Here is a 17096-nt window from a genome sequence, read left to right on the forward strand (position 1 = left end):
CTGTAGGCATTTTCTACTGCCTACACATGACCCTCCATTCCCAAACTAACCCAGTCATCTGCCTTGTAAGAAATTCTCAGTTAAAAAAAAAAAAAAAGTCAATGTCTGCTGCTCAAAGGAGCCAGATGAACAGGGCGGGTGTTTTTTAAAAAATTGGGATCAGTAATCACAGGGGCTATTACCTTATTGATGAAGCTCCAGCCATTTGCCAAGGTATATACACATTTTATTTAAAAAAAGTTTACAGTTTTCATTATACACAACTATTAAGAGGTTATAGTCAGAAGAGGCATTTGTCCTGTTGACAGAAGTGCCCACTAGATCATCACAATGCAAGGAGAAAGGTGGAAGGGAGGACAGGGGGCAAGGAAAAAATAAGTGATAAAAAGCTTAGATTTCAATTAAGGGCTGGTAAATCCCTTTTATCTCTTCAAGTATCACACAATATGTACCAAATACAATCAGTAAATAACGGCCATTTCTTCCCAAGCCCACAGCCAAGACGATTATTTGCTGACTTAAGAGAGTCCTGGCCCTTCCTCAGCTGAGTGGAGAACCTGCATCCCTTCCCCAATGGGCCTCCACTCCATCCAGTCCCTAATGGAATCTCCAAGGTGTTCAGTGGCCAGAGAAAATGTGAACATGGATTCAGAAGTCCAAAGAAACGCAGGTCTGCGTCCAGTCAGAAATGATTTGATTTCAGTAAGGCCGTGAACCCAGGCAGGAAGTTATGAGATGAATGAAACTCCTAACTTTTGTTAATGGCTTTCACTTTTCTGATTGAGTCCCTAGAACACAGAAGGGTCACATGCCACTTAAAAATCAAACACTAGTTCCCAGAAAGTTGGTGTCTAACACCTTCCCCATGGAGGCTAGCAGAGGCTCTGTCTCTCATGATTCTCAGCCATCCCAACAGGACGCCTAATAAAAAGCAAGTGTCAGGTCAAGGCCAACTAGGGCTTCTGGGAGCCTTGTGAGGGGTAAAGAAAGATTCCCTCGGAGGGAGACACTCTTCTGGAGCTTAGATCAGCCTGTTGGCAATTAGAACCGCTTTTGGAGTGGAAGAAAAATGTTAGGTACTGGAGAGATATATGGCAACTTCTGATAATTATCTCACTAATATGAAACGCTGGTAACCTGCACAGTAACCTCAAGGAGGACGATACAATTGAAGACAAAAACGCATAAATGCCAGTGTCTAGGTTGGCTACCATAAAAAGCAACCCGTGAGGCCCCAGTGCTGGGGAGGTTGGAGGCCAGTGGGCCGTGGTGCAGCCATCTCGTTTGTTGTGTTTGGTAAGAGATGGAGCTCGGTCATTTGAACAGGGGCAAAGAATGCTTTGTGCTGATAAACCACAAGGTAGGATTTCAAAAGTGAGGGGTACTAAAGAAGGGAAGGGAGACTGCTGGAAGCAGCTCTGATCTACCACTACCACCTTTAAAAATACGCAGCCTTTCTGAGGGGCTCTGGATGCTTCTCGAGAGTGTTGCGATGGGACAACGTGGAAAATAGCTTTTGGTGTCATACCACCCTTTGCTCCAGACTCTCAACCATCTGTTATTGGGGGCCTAGAGTCCTCAGAATCACAGCGTGGCCCTCTTCCAGCTTCCTCTCCTACCTCTCTCAGGCACAGAGAAGGGACAAAAGTTAGTGTAAAAAGGGAGTCTGTTCAGCGTACTAAAAGGCAGTTTCCCCGTGGAAAGGAAAAGCTCCACACAGAGCCTAGCACATGCATGGGACCAAGGTTAGCGCCCAGAAAGCACAGGCTTGAACAGAACGTGTGTGTGTGTGGGTGTTCCACGTGATGCGGGCAGCTATTCCAGGAGCTTCTAGTGCTCACAGAGAAGCCTAAAGGCACCGTCACCACACAGACTTGGGTGGGCGCGCACACACACGTGCACACACACACTGCAGCCACACTCATATCAGCTTCTGAACCCCTGCAACCGCCCCCACCGAATCTCCAACTGGGAAATTCTGCACCACCAGAGACTCCTAGCGCTGGTGCTCACGAGTGCAGGTGAGCGGGTGTCTTTTTGTTAGATCAACATGCATTTAAGCTGGGGAGTAGAGCTGTGGCACTGCTCACGAACCTTCCCTAAACTTGCTTCTACTAGTTTTGTTTGTTTGTTTTCTGACAAGATTAAAAGCAATTTTTATCCGGACATTATTTTTTTTTTGAAAGGTAATTAGAACACTATTATTTATACAATATTGAAAAAATACAATTTTTTATTGTTTGAACTCAAATCACCACCCAGCACTTTAAGCCTACCCTAAGTCGCACCTACAGATTACAGTTTTAGCACAAGCAAACTGCTAATTCAGCAGGTAAGCAAGTTAGACAGTGCCAGCAGAGACCCTCCCTCCCCCAAGTAATGAGAAGACAACGTGCTAGATAAGAGTTAAAGTACACCATTACATGTTAAATAGTTCATACTACCCTTCCAACAAGCCACAAATGCTAGAGAGAGAATTCAGTACATGAACTAACCACAGCCCTACTTAACTGCACTTTTAATTTTTTTTTTTTAAAGAAAAACTTTTGCTTCATGCCCGTAATTAACGTAAGTAAATTATTTGCTTTTTATTTAGGAAAATAATCATGCTAAAAGCAGGTTGTACTTTATATAGATTTTCAAAGAAAAGATTGATTGTGCTTTCTGAATAAAAAAGATAGGGTATCTTCCAACCTCAATGACTCATATCTTGTGGAATATAGCACTTCTAAACTAAAAACACACATCAAAAAGAAAGATTAAATTCTCCCAGTAGGACATTCAAAAGTCATCTTTAGAAGATTTTAGGACTGGCTAATTCTGCTATTGTCCTATTGGTTGTGGCAAAAAACAAAAACAAAACTCCACAGAGCTACTGTCTGAAGTTCTCCAAATTCAGCAGGCAACACTCAGATCTGAAAGAAACTCTGCCAGCAACCTGGACACATGGTTAGCTGAGTAAACATTTGATTAGCAGGCATTGAAACTGTCTGATTTCCTTTTAACATATACAGGAGAGAAAATTCTCTTCCTTCAAAACCTGTTCTACATTGTATTTCTGAATCCTTTCCTCCTATTCAGTCTCACTCAGGAAAAAAAAATTCTGTTTTTCCCATGGAGAGTCACTTTGGGTACAAGAACCTTTATTTGTTCCAATTATTACTCATTATAAATTTAGAATGTGTGTTGGGTCTGCAATACCCATTTCCCCTTTCCACAGGCAGATGATGACCGGGCTGCTGTCAAGAGTGCCAGCAGAAGGGAACACACGATCACAACGTGAGTGAGAGGACCCAGGAGGCACAGCCGCCAGCTGGGTCTTCTTCCCGAGTCTAACGGTCCGCTGAGCGGCTGTCCAAGGGGGAGGCCATCTCTTGGAAGGTGAAGATTAAATGTGCAACCTAAGCACGATACACACACACGCACACACACCAAAATTTAAAAAAAAAAACCACCACCACCACCCCGAAACCTTGAAACAAAAACCCCCACGAGCACCCTCAAAGTTAAAGCTCTCAGTCCAGGGCAGCGGTCTCACAGTGGCCAACAGCACGATGAGGGCGGACTCGGCCGGGTGAGAGCAAACCTCTTCCCAGTCACTTTTCTCCTCCTGTCCTGTCCTCTCAAAAAATGGTCTGGAATATAAGTTCTAACCCCAAGAAAAAAGAATCAGATTCAGCAAAACCATTTCCAAAAGGTTCTCCAAAGCAAAAAACAAACAAAACAAAACACTTGTGGCTGCAGGGCCTGGTAAGCAAGAAGGGCAGAAATCTACATATAAAAATGTACTTAAAATCCAAGTCGAAAAAAATCGTTTTAAGTTTCCATACTCCAATGAGCTCCCTGTTTTATACTGTTACTCCACAGAAGTGGGGCCACCTGGGGTGCACAGGAAGGGGCAGCTCTGATCCTGATGTGGCTGGCTCTAAATGCTCCCACAGCAGGCCTTTTCCTCCCCAATTCTTTCCTTTCCGTTTTGAGAAAGCACTATTCTATCTTCACGTCCGAGAGCTGGTTGGTTTTGGTTTGTTTCTTTGGAACCATCAATAAAAGAAGCGACTTTTCCCTGTTATTTTGACTCAGGCCTATCTATCAGAGCGGCTATTCCTTTTGACAGTTCAGGAGCACACAGGCTGACTTGGCCAAATGGACTTATCAATGCATGCATTCGGACCGCATATTGCTACCAAAATGGAATGTGGGAATATGCTATGCACCTCAGGTTGAGAAATGACCAAGAAATCAAGATCTAAAGGGTGATATATAATATATATATATCAATGCTATTATTCATAAAAACCTTGTTTAGTAATAAAAAAAATTGCTTTGTTTAAATATGAATATTATAGTCTGCTTCTCATGGTTAGGAAATAATAGTCTTTCTGAAAAGCAGGTGCTTTTTCTACTACAACTCCATATCCTGGGCCTCGTCTTCCGAAAAGTCAGACATAGAACTCTCCGACGAGCTGTCTCCAGTGCCCTCTTCCTGCTCTTTCAGTGCCTCCTCCGTTGCATATTTCTGGATGTACTCTGCAGGGGGGTGGAGAAGAGAAAACACGGTAAGCGGTGGGCATGTGCTTCAGTGGCCCCCAAAGCTGCCAAGTCCAAGGGAGCCTCACGCTGTCCCTGTGCTGCAGGCGTGGGGGACAGACTGACAAAGACGGCAGTCATTACAGTCACTAGACCATAAGCACAGGGGGAAGCTGCACACGGAGATGTCTCTGGATGTTATGCGTTTTGCCCCCCTTGGTAAGAGAGGCAGAGCTGAACACTTGATTGGCAGGGGAACAGATACCGCACCACCATCCTCAAGTCTCCCGTGGGCATGTATGAGATAGCTGACCACCCCTGGCATTGGCAGCAAGGCTCAGGACAGCTGGCACATATCTGGGCCCCCGTCCTCCAGCCAAGGTGCTCTTCCTCTCTCCTTGCTGTCTACTGATATGGCTGCACTCCTCCAAACTTGATGGACCAGGGAAACGCAAGCCCCACACTTTCTTTTTACTTCCTATATTCATAAACTATTCACCGCTCTCCCCCTCCCCAGACAGAACAGGGCTAATTATGATTTCATAGTCATGTATAAGGAAATCCCCCGTCATTTTTCAGGGTTGCAGTTATGTAATTATAGTCAGCCCAAATCTATTATTTTAGAAGTAGGTTTTAGTCTAAACAGATCCTGCAGTCAGGCTTTGAAGCAGTGGGTGAAAACAGTCTCTCGATCTGCTCAGGAATGAGCTGCTATCTGGGGACACAGAGAGCCTGAGTGTGACTTCACCACCTATTCATTTATTTACCTGAAGATTTACGCTGTTGTAGCCTAGGCTGCATCTGCTGGTTCAAAAAATGTTAAGAACTGCTGAATAAACAAACTTTTCCTAAAAGCTCCAGGTGCAGACAGTTTTCAAGTAAACAGCCTACGCATAGTATGAAAGGACAGGACAGACTCCCACCCAGAAAAACGAATCCTCATGTCCATATGCTGGCTGTTTCCCCTCTGGAGTGGTGGCGATGAGAAGAGAAGGTAAATGGGCCAAGTCTGAATGATTCGGTGCAGGGCCAGGGAAAAGTATTTTTTATATTTTCAAAGGATTGTTTTTAAAAAAAAGGAAAGAAAAGAAAGAAGAGTATATGACAGAGTCCATATGTGACCAAATCTGGGCCTTAACAGAAGTTTGCAGGCTTCTGACTTATACCCCTGCAGATTCACTATCATGAAATTTCATGCTGAACACAGGAATTCAAAAGCCCCTGGCTAGGTAGGAATCTGCCTTAATTCTTAGTGTGAGAGAAACGTTTACTGAAGTCTTAGAAATTTTATTTTTACTCTCTGATGGGCTGGCTACTTTGTTTCTTTGTAGAAAGCAGTTGCTGCATAGTGACACTGCTCTCGGACGCTGTAATTCCACACTATCAGTGCATTCAAGGAGACCATCCTATATTAAGGGCTTACTGGGAGGAGGCTTTTCAGGAGACAGAGAAATGAAGAGCAAGGTCACTGATGAGCAGACGACACACAAAAAAGTAGTTAGGGGGTTAAGTGCCAGGCAAAGGGATGCGGGAGGAAGGGACTGTGGTCCTGGAGAGCCAGGAAGGCAGTATCTGCCCTGAACCTTCCAGCAGCTCCTTGAAGCAGCATAGGAGATGCCACCCCAGGGGAAAGGCGTAGACAGCCCCGCCCCAAGCACTGGGGAGGAGGAAGTGGCTGGGATGTTGAGACACATTCAGATAGAACTACGTTTTTCTTTTAAAAAATCTGAAGCAAAAAAGGCAAAAGGTACAGGTTTGCTACAGTTGGACAGTGGGTACATAGTTAAGTTATTCTGCTTTTCTGCATGGCTGAAAACTCTCCCTGACCAACTAAGGAAGCAGATACAGTTGGGTATCTGAAACTTTAGAAAGCTCCAGTGGTACCCCGTCCTACAGACAGTTCAATATCTACAAGATAAAACAGCACCAACTATGAATCACACGCACGGTAAGAAAGGGTACACTTACCTACACTGACACTGAGGTAGTAAGGGGTGAATTAGCTTCCTAATGGGTAGGTGGAGTGGGGCGGTAAAGGGAGAGACCGAACCGAAGTCTGGGACAGGAAAAGTTCTCAGAAAGGCAAGGGGTAAAAATACCACAGCTGCAGGGAGGAAAATGGGTCTTGAGAAAAACCCAAATGAAGAAGAGAGGAGGTCATGGATTCAGCAGAAGAGGGGAAAAGAAGCTAGACTCCATGAGTTTCAGGGAAGGAACAGAGAAGTTTGAAAATTAAGGGAAATAAACAGCAGGACTCTAAAGGAGTCCACAGGAGCAGATGAAGGCTTTGACACGGGGAGATCTCTGACAGTCTGGGGATGGTGGGGAACCAGGGGGAGAAGGAGGACTAACAATGTTAAGAGGAAGGGGATAAATGGAGAATAAGATCATGCTGGTGGGGGGACTGGGTCTGAGAAATAAGACAGGATCTCCTATTTCCTATAGGAGGAACCAGAAAAGATGGGGATATATATATAAAGGTATATTCATATACCTATAAATATATATATATAGCTTTAAATATATATATATGTATAAAGGTACAGGAGGAAGCTGGGGTGCACTCAGGTCTGGTAGTCATGATCTTCTCAGGTCACTAAGGAACACAAAGTGAAACTAATGTTTTGGATCTAGAGCCCCCTAAGCTGGAGCTCGCTGCTTGAAGATAGAAATGGAGGTTAGGTTCCTGTAGCAGATATGTACTGAAACAGGAAAAGTGCCAGAGGCATGATGACTGTAAGAACTGTAGAAACATGCTCTGCATAGAGATATCTGTGGATTGCAGGCACTAAGTGATTCTTATGTCAAAATAATACAGTCTCGTAACAGAATTTTATCTGGTTGAAAAGGAAATACATGTTTTCTTGAAACATATGTTTCTTTGGCTATGTCAATATTCTGGCTACATAAATTAGACATTAATTGGCAAAGCACTTGAGACTTAGGTAAGTTAATTAGAGTAGATTTATTTGTATTTTATTTCAACACAAAGTACCAAATACCCTAAGCGACTAGGGTAGAATGAGGAAACAAAGGAAAAATACTGTTCAACAAACAGCCCCAGATGACCCCATCTGTCTCATACTTTCACATTTGAGAGTGAAGACCCATGCATTCTGGACTCTCAAATTATTTCTACTGCCATCTCTTGCAAATATACTCGGAGGGGCTGGCCACTTTGCAGAAGCTCCTATTCTGAGCAGCTCTGCAGATGAACAAGTCAAGCTAAAAACTGGGTAAAAACCAATGCCTGCCGTTTGTTAAGAAGAGCCTGTTTTCATGGACTTTGAACGCCTCTCCTTTCTTGTAGAACTTTATGTATCTAGACCTTCCACCATGACAGTTCTCAAACATCTACAGAGGTAAAAGAGTGTGACGAATGCCAGTAACCCTGTGTGTAGCTTTAGCGGCCCTTTCACAACCCCACTTTCATTTTAATGAGATTCGTGTCCCATTCGCATGTACGCCTAAGAACGGGAAAACAGGATTCTAAATCCTAAAGGATGAGCTAACTAGCGCCACATATCTCAGCTTCAACAGCATATTTTCAAGCTTTAATAGAAAAATCCACAGCCCCGAAGCACTGGGACAAATACCTGCAGCACAAGAGAAAAGTACCTTAGATGTAAGCTTCCCCAAATGCAAGCAAGCCAGTATGGGAACAAGAAAAGAGTTCTTGGGTAGTTGGGTAATTTTTATCAACGGGTAAAATGATACAATTAAAAAAAAATCTAATGATGAATTCAATAATTATTCCCCAACTCTCAAAGTTAACTGATGTCCTGAAAGGCCAAGATGATTTCATGTATTTAAAAAATGTGAGATTATGCCTTTCAATTAATACTTTACCCTCAAGTAAACTTTCTAAATTACAAGACAAGAGGAAGCAAGTGAAGGCGAAAGTTCTTTCTGATAGGGGGTCACAGGGATTTCTGGCAGGGTTACGTCTGCTTCTACCCAGCTTCTACCCAACTCGTAAGTCTCCATTTCCTCATCCTTTATTACTTTGCTTTCTCCTCTTTGTTGAAACCTTCAGCTTTCTAAAGGTGTCTCTGGCCCTTGAATCTATAGAGGCTAGTGAGCTCTGCTTCAGCCCAGAGCTGTCCATTTTTAGGCCTAAGAAAAATTATGAGTAACTAAGAAGGGTTTTAAATGATGAACACCTAACAGACTTAAGTTCTTTTGTCTCCAGGCTAAGCTATTTGCCTTACCTTTAATTTTCTGCTTGTATTCTTCCGGTCGATGGAGGTACATAGCTGCAGCGTCACCATTGAGAGGATCTATGGGGTTGGGATAGGCCAACAACTGGGGCAGGAAAGACTCAAATATATTGGTAAGATCTGAAAAACAAACAGAAGTATGTCACATGCGTCAAGTGTGTCAAGTTCACCTAAAATTCATTTGACTTCAGTAGTCAAAGCTTCTTACCTTCCAACGTATTTAACTACATGGATATTTTTCCATAAAACTGTGGTCTATTACATGTGACTTATATTACATATCATTTCAACACCAATTTTAAAATTTAATTTTAATTTGAAGAAACAGATTAAAGGTACACTTGATATTCTCTATGAAAGGCAATTGTCCCAATTCTAATTCACTCCACTCTGTAAACTGTGAATTCAGAAATACTACAAGGTTTATTAAAACTTGTGCCCCAATACTGTATAAACACTCTACATTCTTACAAAGTGAGCAGTTAATTTCTTAGCATTGACATTTTCTATGATTTTGGAAATCCCCATTCTGAAAAGTATTCAAGCACCAGGTCTCATGAGAACCGAATACAATTTTATGGGCCTTGACACTTAATTCAATTCTCCTAACTTCTAATGGAGGTAAATAAAATCAGTTTTTCAATTATTCTGGGCAATGAGGGTAGGAACCTATATGGACCATTTAAAATCATAAACCACTGTAAAACAGATAAGTACCAACTTACTCCTTTTATTAATACTCATTTAAATAAACATTAACTCCCTCCTTGCCAGATTCAACATAAGGTAGTGAGTGTACACAGATGACATCCACATACACACAAAAAAACAACAAAACCCTGCAGTTACCTAGCATTTTATGAAGGAAGTAGGCCTTGAAAACTTAACACAGCCACATAACTTTAGAGATGCTCTAACTTCCATCCTATTTGCTGCTCAGTTAGCAGGCAGTGAACTGTGGAACCTTAGCGCTTCCATCTCTTTGCCCACTCTAAGTTACTCACCATGTTTTATAAAAAAACATTTCTGTTTCTGGAGGGAATGCTGAAGAATAGTAGCATAAGAACTACTTTTCAATTTATTCTGCTCTTTTCATGGATTTTGTTTTAGAGTGGGCACTTTCATGCAGTATTATAAGTGAATGTTTTGTCAAGCCACGTCACTTTAGTGATTCCCAGCCGGGGTGATTTTGCTTCCCTGTGGCCACTTTAGCAAGGTCTGGAGAAATCTTTGGTTGTCACAACTGTGTGGGGGAAGAAGTAGGGGAGGTTGGGGTGCCACTAGCATCTAGTGGACAGAGGCTGGGGATGCTGCTGAAACATCTTACAATACAGTGCACAGGACAGCCCTCCATAATTATCTGGGACCAAAATGTTAACAGTGAAACACCCTGGTCTAGATAAAAGAGGTCAGCAAACTTTCGTAAAGGCCCAGAGCAAACACTAATTTAGGCTTGGTGGGCCATACTTGGTCGGTCACAGCTACTCAACACTCAGCTCTGCCATGTAGCACAAAAGAAGCCATAGATAACTGATAAACAAATGTGTGTGGCTGTGTGCCAATAAACCTTTACATACAAAATCAGGCAGCCAAAGTTTGCTGACCTCTGCTCTAGAAAAATCCTACAAAAAGCAGAGTGTCCTTGTTGCTATAAGGTTAAAAAGCTGAGCACTCAAAAAACTCTATGACATCAAGGATAAACCAGAACAACATTATGTTAAGTGAAATAATTCAGACAAATACTGTATGGTCACACATGTGGAATCTTAAAAAAAAAAGAAGAGGAAGAAACAAATAGCAAACAGACTGCTGGCTGCCAGAGATAGTGGAGTTGAGGCGGGCAAAACGGTGAAGGATGTAAAAGGCATCCATTTTCAGCTATAGAATAAATAACTCCTGAGAATCTAATGTACAGCACGGTGACTACAGTTAATAACTGGACTGCATGTTTGAAAGTTGCTAAGAGAGGAGATCTTAGAAGTTCTCATCACAAGGAAGAAAAATGTTTTCAATTGGTATGTATGGTGGCAGACATTAACTAGGTTTAATGCAGTGATCATTTCTCAACATGTATAAAAACATTAAATGTTGTACATCTGAAATAATGTCATATATCAATTATACTTCAATAAAACAAGAAACAGAAAAACAAAACAAAGCCTATGACTGCTCTGTTCATTAGAACTTTCTGCAATGATGACAATGTTCTGGATCTGCTACTAATATGGAAGCCACTAGAAACGTGGCTACTGAGCACGTGAAATATAGCTGGTTTGACTGTGAGGACTTAGTTTTTCATTTTATTTAATTCTCCTTAATTTAAATAACATGTGGCTAGTAGATCCCATATTGGACAACTCAGGTCTGGAGAGTGATCTATGGAGAATCCCACGATGGCCAAGTGTGTTAGTCGCACAGTTGTGTCCAACTCTTTGCGACCCCATGGACCCAGCCCACCAGGCTCCTCTGTCCATGGAATTCTCCAGGCAAGAATTTTGGAGTGGGTAGTCATTCATCCCCTTCTCCAGGGCACCTTCCCCACCCAGAGATTGAACTTGGGGTCTCCTGCACTGCAGGTGGATTCTTTACCATCTGAGCCACCAGGGAAACCCCTGCACAGTCCTGTTCTCACGTGCAGACACTGATGCAGAGCAGCTTTACCTTCAACCCCAAGTTAGAGACTTGGTGTTACTGATGAGGCTAACTTTCCAAAGAACCACATTACAGTAAAATTCTCACATACCAGAAAACAAATGTGGTATGTTAATCAAAAAAGAAAACAAAAATGACCCTCCAAGATAGCCCCAACCATCCAGCAGGACTTTTCACTGCTGTTTTATTTTTTTTTAAAGGAAGCAGCATATTTAATAAACCAACTGATGGTACGAAATCATTGAAAACTATTTGTAAAGCTAAGGGACAGAGAAAAATGCTTATGTTCTAATACTGAATAGAAAAAGTCTGTAGGATATTATGTTCTCTAGAGTTACAATGATGTACACAGTATGATGCATAAGAATATTTTTAAAGTTATGTCAAATTACAACAGGCTTGTAATTTCTACTTTTCATACTTCAAATAACACTTAACCTTTTTTTTAACTTTTAAAAATAGCCATTTGCCTATAAATATGTACTTTCTACTTTAACTTATGTTTGAAATATTTAATAAAACATGACAAGTCTGAAATAAATTTTCCTCTCTTTATCTTTTAGTAGGTGGGTTATCAAGGCAATGGTAGAAAATGTTAAAGGTAAGCAAATTAAGGGACTTTGTGGGTAGCTCAGCTGGTAAAGAATCCGCCTGCAATGCAGGAGACCCCAATTCGATTCCTGGAATGGGTAGATTCCCTGGAGAATGGATAGGCTACCCACTCCAGTATTCATGGGCTTCCCTGGTGGCTCAGATGGTAAAGAATCTGCCTGCAATGCGGTAGGTTGGGAAGATCCCCTGGACTGGGCTTCCCAGGAGGTGCTCGTGATAAAGAACCCACCTGCCAATGCAGGTAGACATAAGAGATAAGAGTTTGATCCCTGGGTCAGGAAGATCCCCTGGAGGGAGGGCACCCACTCCAGTATTCTTGCCTGGAGAATCCCATTGACAAGAGGAATCAGGCAGGCTGCAGCCCATTGGGTCGTACAGAGTCGGACACAACTGAAGTGACTCAGCACCAAGCAAATTGAGAAAAAAAACAAGGGGTGTGAACCCTGAGTTTCACAGCTTAAACAAGATCCCAGGACAGACAGAGTTACAGTAACACTAACGATAGTGATGGTAATAGTACTGGCAGTAAGAGTGTACACTTACACAGCCCTTACTACAAGCCAGGCCCTGTGAACACCTTACACATACTCTTCGTTTCACTACAGCCAGTGAGGTAGGCACCATTACCATCGCCATTTTACATACAGGGGAAATGAGGCAGAGAGAGGGGTTAGGGGCCATGGGACTGGGTTTCAAACCTGGGCTTTTGCACTATGCTGCTTCTGTTAGTGGATAAAGGAACATTGTTCTCAACCATGATGGCACAAGATCCCTACATCTCTGGATATCCCCCTCCCCGAAGGTTTTCCTTCTCGTATGTTCAAGGCCAACAGGATGGTCTCTAAGCAGAGCATGTTCAGGAGTTTCTTGGTTGAACTGTCAGATGTTTCTTCACGTAGCCCAGCCCCAGGAAGGAGCTAAGGCCATCCCCAGATACACACGCATAGTAAACTGGGGCCTCTCCTGCCACATGAGCATTCCAGGTGCTGCCCCCAGAAGATTGACAGCTGAATGTTCCTATCAAATGGAAAAAAAAAGAACAAAACTTGAAGATTTTACTCTTTGTAAGTTCAAAAGTGTTTCAGGACTTGAGAAATATTGCAGACACCAGGTCTCATAACTAGGTGTTTCATGTGGTCCAGGAAAAAGACTTTATACCCTTCCCCACTACTTTTAAGTTTTTCAAGCTATCAATAGATGGCTTTGCCTATGTATTTGTTCCAAACAAATAAAAGAACCCTCAATTATTGCTTTTTCCCTCTTGTGTTTGTTGTCTTCCTATATTAATATACTTTTGATCCATTTTACAGAGGTGCTGAGTCACGCCTCTAAAGACAGAACAGAAAAGAAAAGTATGCAGCCCAGTTTCGGGGAAGACAGCTGATTCTGGAGGCCAAGATGCTGCGGCCACGGCCACTGCAAAGCAGCGAAGCACTCCTGAGAGTGGCTGACAGAGCGGCTGGCCACTGAGCGGGCCCTCCCCAAAGAAACATCTCTCAAACAGGCAGATGTGCACAGTATCTTCTTTCAAGATAAACATTTTGGCAGAAGAGACATAAACCATAAACCAAGTATCAAATAAAGATACTCATCTTTGGAAAAATCCATCACAATAAAAATTTTTTCCCCTAGAACTGTTAATAATAAAAAAACTTTGATCAGTTCCAAAGTCTTTTAGAAAACACCGACCTTTCACTTTTTGAAAGGGAGACAGCCAGACATGGATCACCCAATCTAGAGATTACAGTCAGCTGGCTCCATTACTGGATACCTTAATTTTTAAAGCAAGTCCCAAGATCCCTGAGAAGTATGGTTTATGATGAGCAAACAGCTTTCCTTTTCCCTTGAACTAAATCAGCACTTAACAAAATGCAGTCCATTAGGACTGAGTCCTCAGCCTGATCTTACAGTATTAATGTTAACAATATTACTACCCTCATAGCTCAGTTCTGTTGTTCAGTCGCTTAGTTGTGTCCGAATCTTGGTGACCCCATGGACTGGAGCACACGAGGCTTCCCTGTCCTTCACTATCTCCAGGAGTTTGCTCAAACTCATGTCTATTAAGTTGATGCAAGAATACTGGAGTGCATAGCCATTCCCTTTTCCAGGGGATGTTCCTGATCCAGGGACTGAACCCAGGTCTCCTATACTGCAGGCAGATTCTTTACCATCTGAATCACCAGGGAAGCCATATAGCTCAGTTTAGGCATATACACTAATGGTTCATATCCATATTTAATTATGAGAAAGAGAGTTCTAGAAAAACATTCTACTTCTGCTTCATTGACTACACCAAAGCCTTTGACTGTGTGGATCACAACAAACTGTGGAAAATTCTTCAGGAGATGGGAATACCAGACCACCTGACCGGCCTCCTGAGAAATCTGTATGCAGGTCAGGAAGCAACAGTTAAAACTGGACATGGAACAACAGACTGGTTCCAAATAGGGAAAGGAGTACGTCAAGGTTGTATATTGTCACCCCGCTTATTTAACTTATATGCAGAGTATATCATGAGAAATGCCAGGCTGGATGAAGCACAAGCTGGAATCAAGATTGCTGGGAGGAAATATCAATAACCTCAGATATGCAGATGACATCACCCTTGTGGCAGAAAGTGAAAAAGAACTAAAGAGCCTCTTGAAAGTGAGAGAGAGAAAAACAGCTGGCTTAAAACTCAACATTCAGAAAACTAAGATCATGGCATCTGGTCCCATCACTTCACGGCAAATAGATGGAACAATGGAAACAGTAACAGACTTTATTTTCTTGGATCCAAAATCACTGTAGATGGTTACTGCAGCCATGAAATTAAAAGATGCTTGCTCCTTGGAAGAAAAGCTATGACCAACCTAGACAGTATATTAAAAAGCAGAAACATTACTTTGGCCACAAAGGTCCATCTAGTCAAAGCTATGGTTTTTCCAGTAGTCATGTATGGTTGTGAGAGTTGGACAATAAAAAAAGCTGAGCGCTGAAGAATTGATGCTTTTGAACTGTGGTGTTGGAGAGACTCTTGAGAGTCCCTTGGACCGCATAGAGATCAAACCAGTCCATCCTAAAGGAGATCAGTCCTGAATATTCATTGGAAGGACTGATGCTGAAGCTGAAGCTTCAATACTTTAGCCACCTGATGCGAAGAACTGACTCATTGGAAAAGACCTTGATGCTGGGAAAGATTGAAGGCGGGAGGAGAAGGGGATGACAGAGGATGAGATGGTTGGAGTGCATCACCGACTTGAAGCACAGACTTGAGTTTGAGCAAGCTCCCTGGGAGTTGGGATGAACAGGGAAGCCTGGCGTGCTGCAGTCCATGGGGTCAAAAAGAGTCAGACATGACTGAGTGACTGAACTGAATTATTAAAGACACTCAAATCATACTGATCTCTTACCAAAAGCAGCAGTTACCCAACTCGGTCTAGAGCAATGGTTCTTCAGCGAGTCTAGGTCCTGGATGTTCATCCATTAGAATTACCCATGGAGTTTTTCCTATGTACCCTAGGGATTCTGATTTAGGATTGGTTGGCATCAGCATGCGTGTGATATGTGTACAGAAATGCACCACCTACCCTACCCACAACGACCAAATGAGAAGAGTTATGTGCTGGTGGGTTCTTTAGCTCAAGAAAATGTTTAGGTCTTGGCAGCTAAGCTGCTGCAGAGGCTCTAATTTAGGGGCACTCCCTGACCCTTTCATCATTTTTTTTCTCCTGCACACTACTATCACCATCACTTCCTCCAAGTGGAAGCATTCCAAACTATAAGTAGGAAAGGCAGGTCTCTTCCTCTCTGCATCTCAATTTCTTCATCTACAAAAAGAGAAGTATAATACCACAATTCCTTACAAGAAATATACATCTCTAGAAATGATTGTAAAATAGTCTTTGAACTGAACCAAAATATTTAGACTAAAATATTAATACAAATATGCCATCTTCTCAGAAGAAATTTCAGTTACCTGCATCCCTCAAGTGATACGTATTAAAAATTAAAATGAATCACACGCAATGTACCAATTCTTAAAGTAAAACCACCCTACTCCAGGTGACTCACTAAAAGATGGGTACGTGGCTTAAGGGAGACGACACATAGGAGAGGATGAATCACGTTATCTCATGTTTTATTCTTGGCTGTTTATGAACCAGTGGCCGTAAGTTATTTCTTCTTCCTCTATTTCCTTTGAACATTAAAATGGAAACTTTTGTAAAGCACGCTGCTATCTTCAGGTTAAAACCTTGTGGACGCCAAAGCTTGACATGGTCAGCCCCACCAGGAACCACAACCACCACCACCAAGCAGGCAGTCCTCTTAGAGACCTAAACGTCATAATCTTTGTTTTTCATATTTAACATCCAAAATGCTGTGACTCAGAAAATACCACCACTGTCCAGCACAGTCATGGACAGGTACCACCAACCGTAAGAGCCCTCCTCCATTCTCCAATGCCACCTCTTATGCCCGCTTTTCTCACCATCCTTCAGATGCCCAAGGCCCTGGGTTCCTTCTTATTAAAGCTAAACAAACAACATACAGAAAAACTTGTTTGGAAAGACATCAGCCACCTGCACAGCAATGTGAATTCTATGGTCTTTGTATTAATATAAAGAGTATATTTTACACTCTTATTCCAGGAAGTTCATCATCTCACAATTTTAAAGAAAATATGTCTATGATGATAACTATCAAACCAGTCTTTTACATTTCTGGTCTTAAACTTGACATGGCCTACAATTATTTCCCTGAATATTCCTTTCTCCTAACACCTACACTGACTGCTCTAAACCTCTGGAAGGACCTTGGTTAGGCTTTCCTCCTCTATTCCATGTACTCAATCAATTTTCCAGACTCACTATTTACCTTAGTGAAATGCCTTTAGTTCCTCTTCTATTTCCCCTGGCATGTAACTATATCAAATCCAATATATCTTTCTGGCCACACCACACAGTTTCGGGATCTTAATTCCCTTATCAGGGATTGAACCTGGGCCATGGCAGTGAAAGAGCCAAGTCCTAACCTCTAGACCCCCAGGGAAGTCTCCCAGTCTATCTTTTTAGACCTGCATCAGGACAATCATCTCTGGCT

General features: G+C 42.3%; 1 protein-coding gene across 3 annotated transcripts in view; it reads right to left on the reverse strand.

The window, feature by feature from the left end:
* Window positions 1-261: 261 nt before the first annotated feature.
* UBE2H (ubiquitin conjugating enzyme E2 H) overlaps window positions 262-17096 on the reverse strand; it is a 100143-nt gene continuing 83308 nt past the window's right edge. For all 3 annotated transcript variants that reach the window (XM_068972327.1, XM_068972326.1, XM_068972328.1), the window contains 2 exons: window positions 8742-8870; window positions 262-4530 (listed from right to left, as the gene is read on the reverse strand). In XM_068972327.1, coding sequence (XP_068828428.1) covers window positions 4406-4530; window positions 8742-8870 — 254 coding nt within the window. In that variant the 3' untranslated portion in view covers window positions 262-4405. The remainder of the gene's footprint in view (window positions 4531-8741; window positions 8871-17096) is intronic.

The sequence above is a fragment of the Capricornis sumatraensis genome, chromosome 5 (assembly GCF_032405125.1).
Source record: "Capricornis sumatraensis isolate serow.1 chromosome 5, serow.2, whole genome shotgun sequence".
Classification (NCBI taxonomy): Eukaryota; Metazoa; Chordata; class Mammalia; order Artiodactyla; family Bovidae; genus Capricornis; species Capricornis sumatraensis.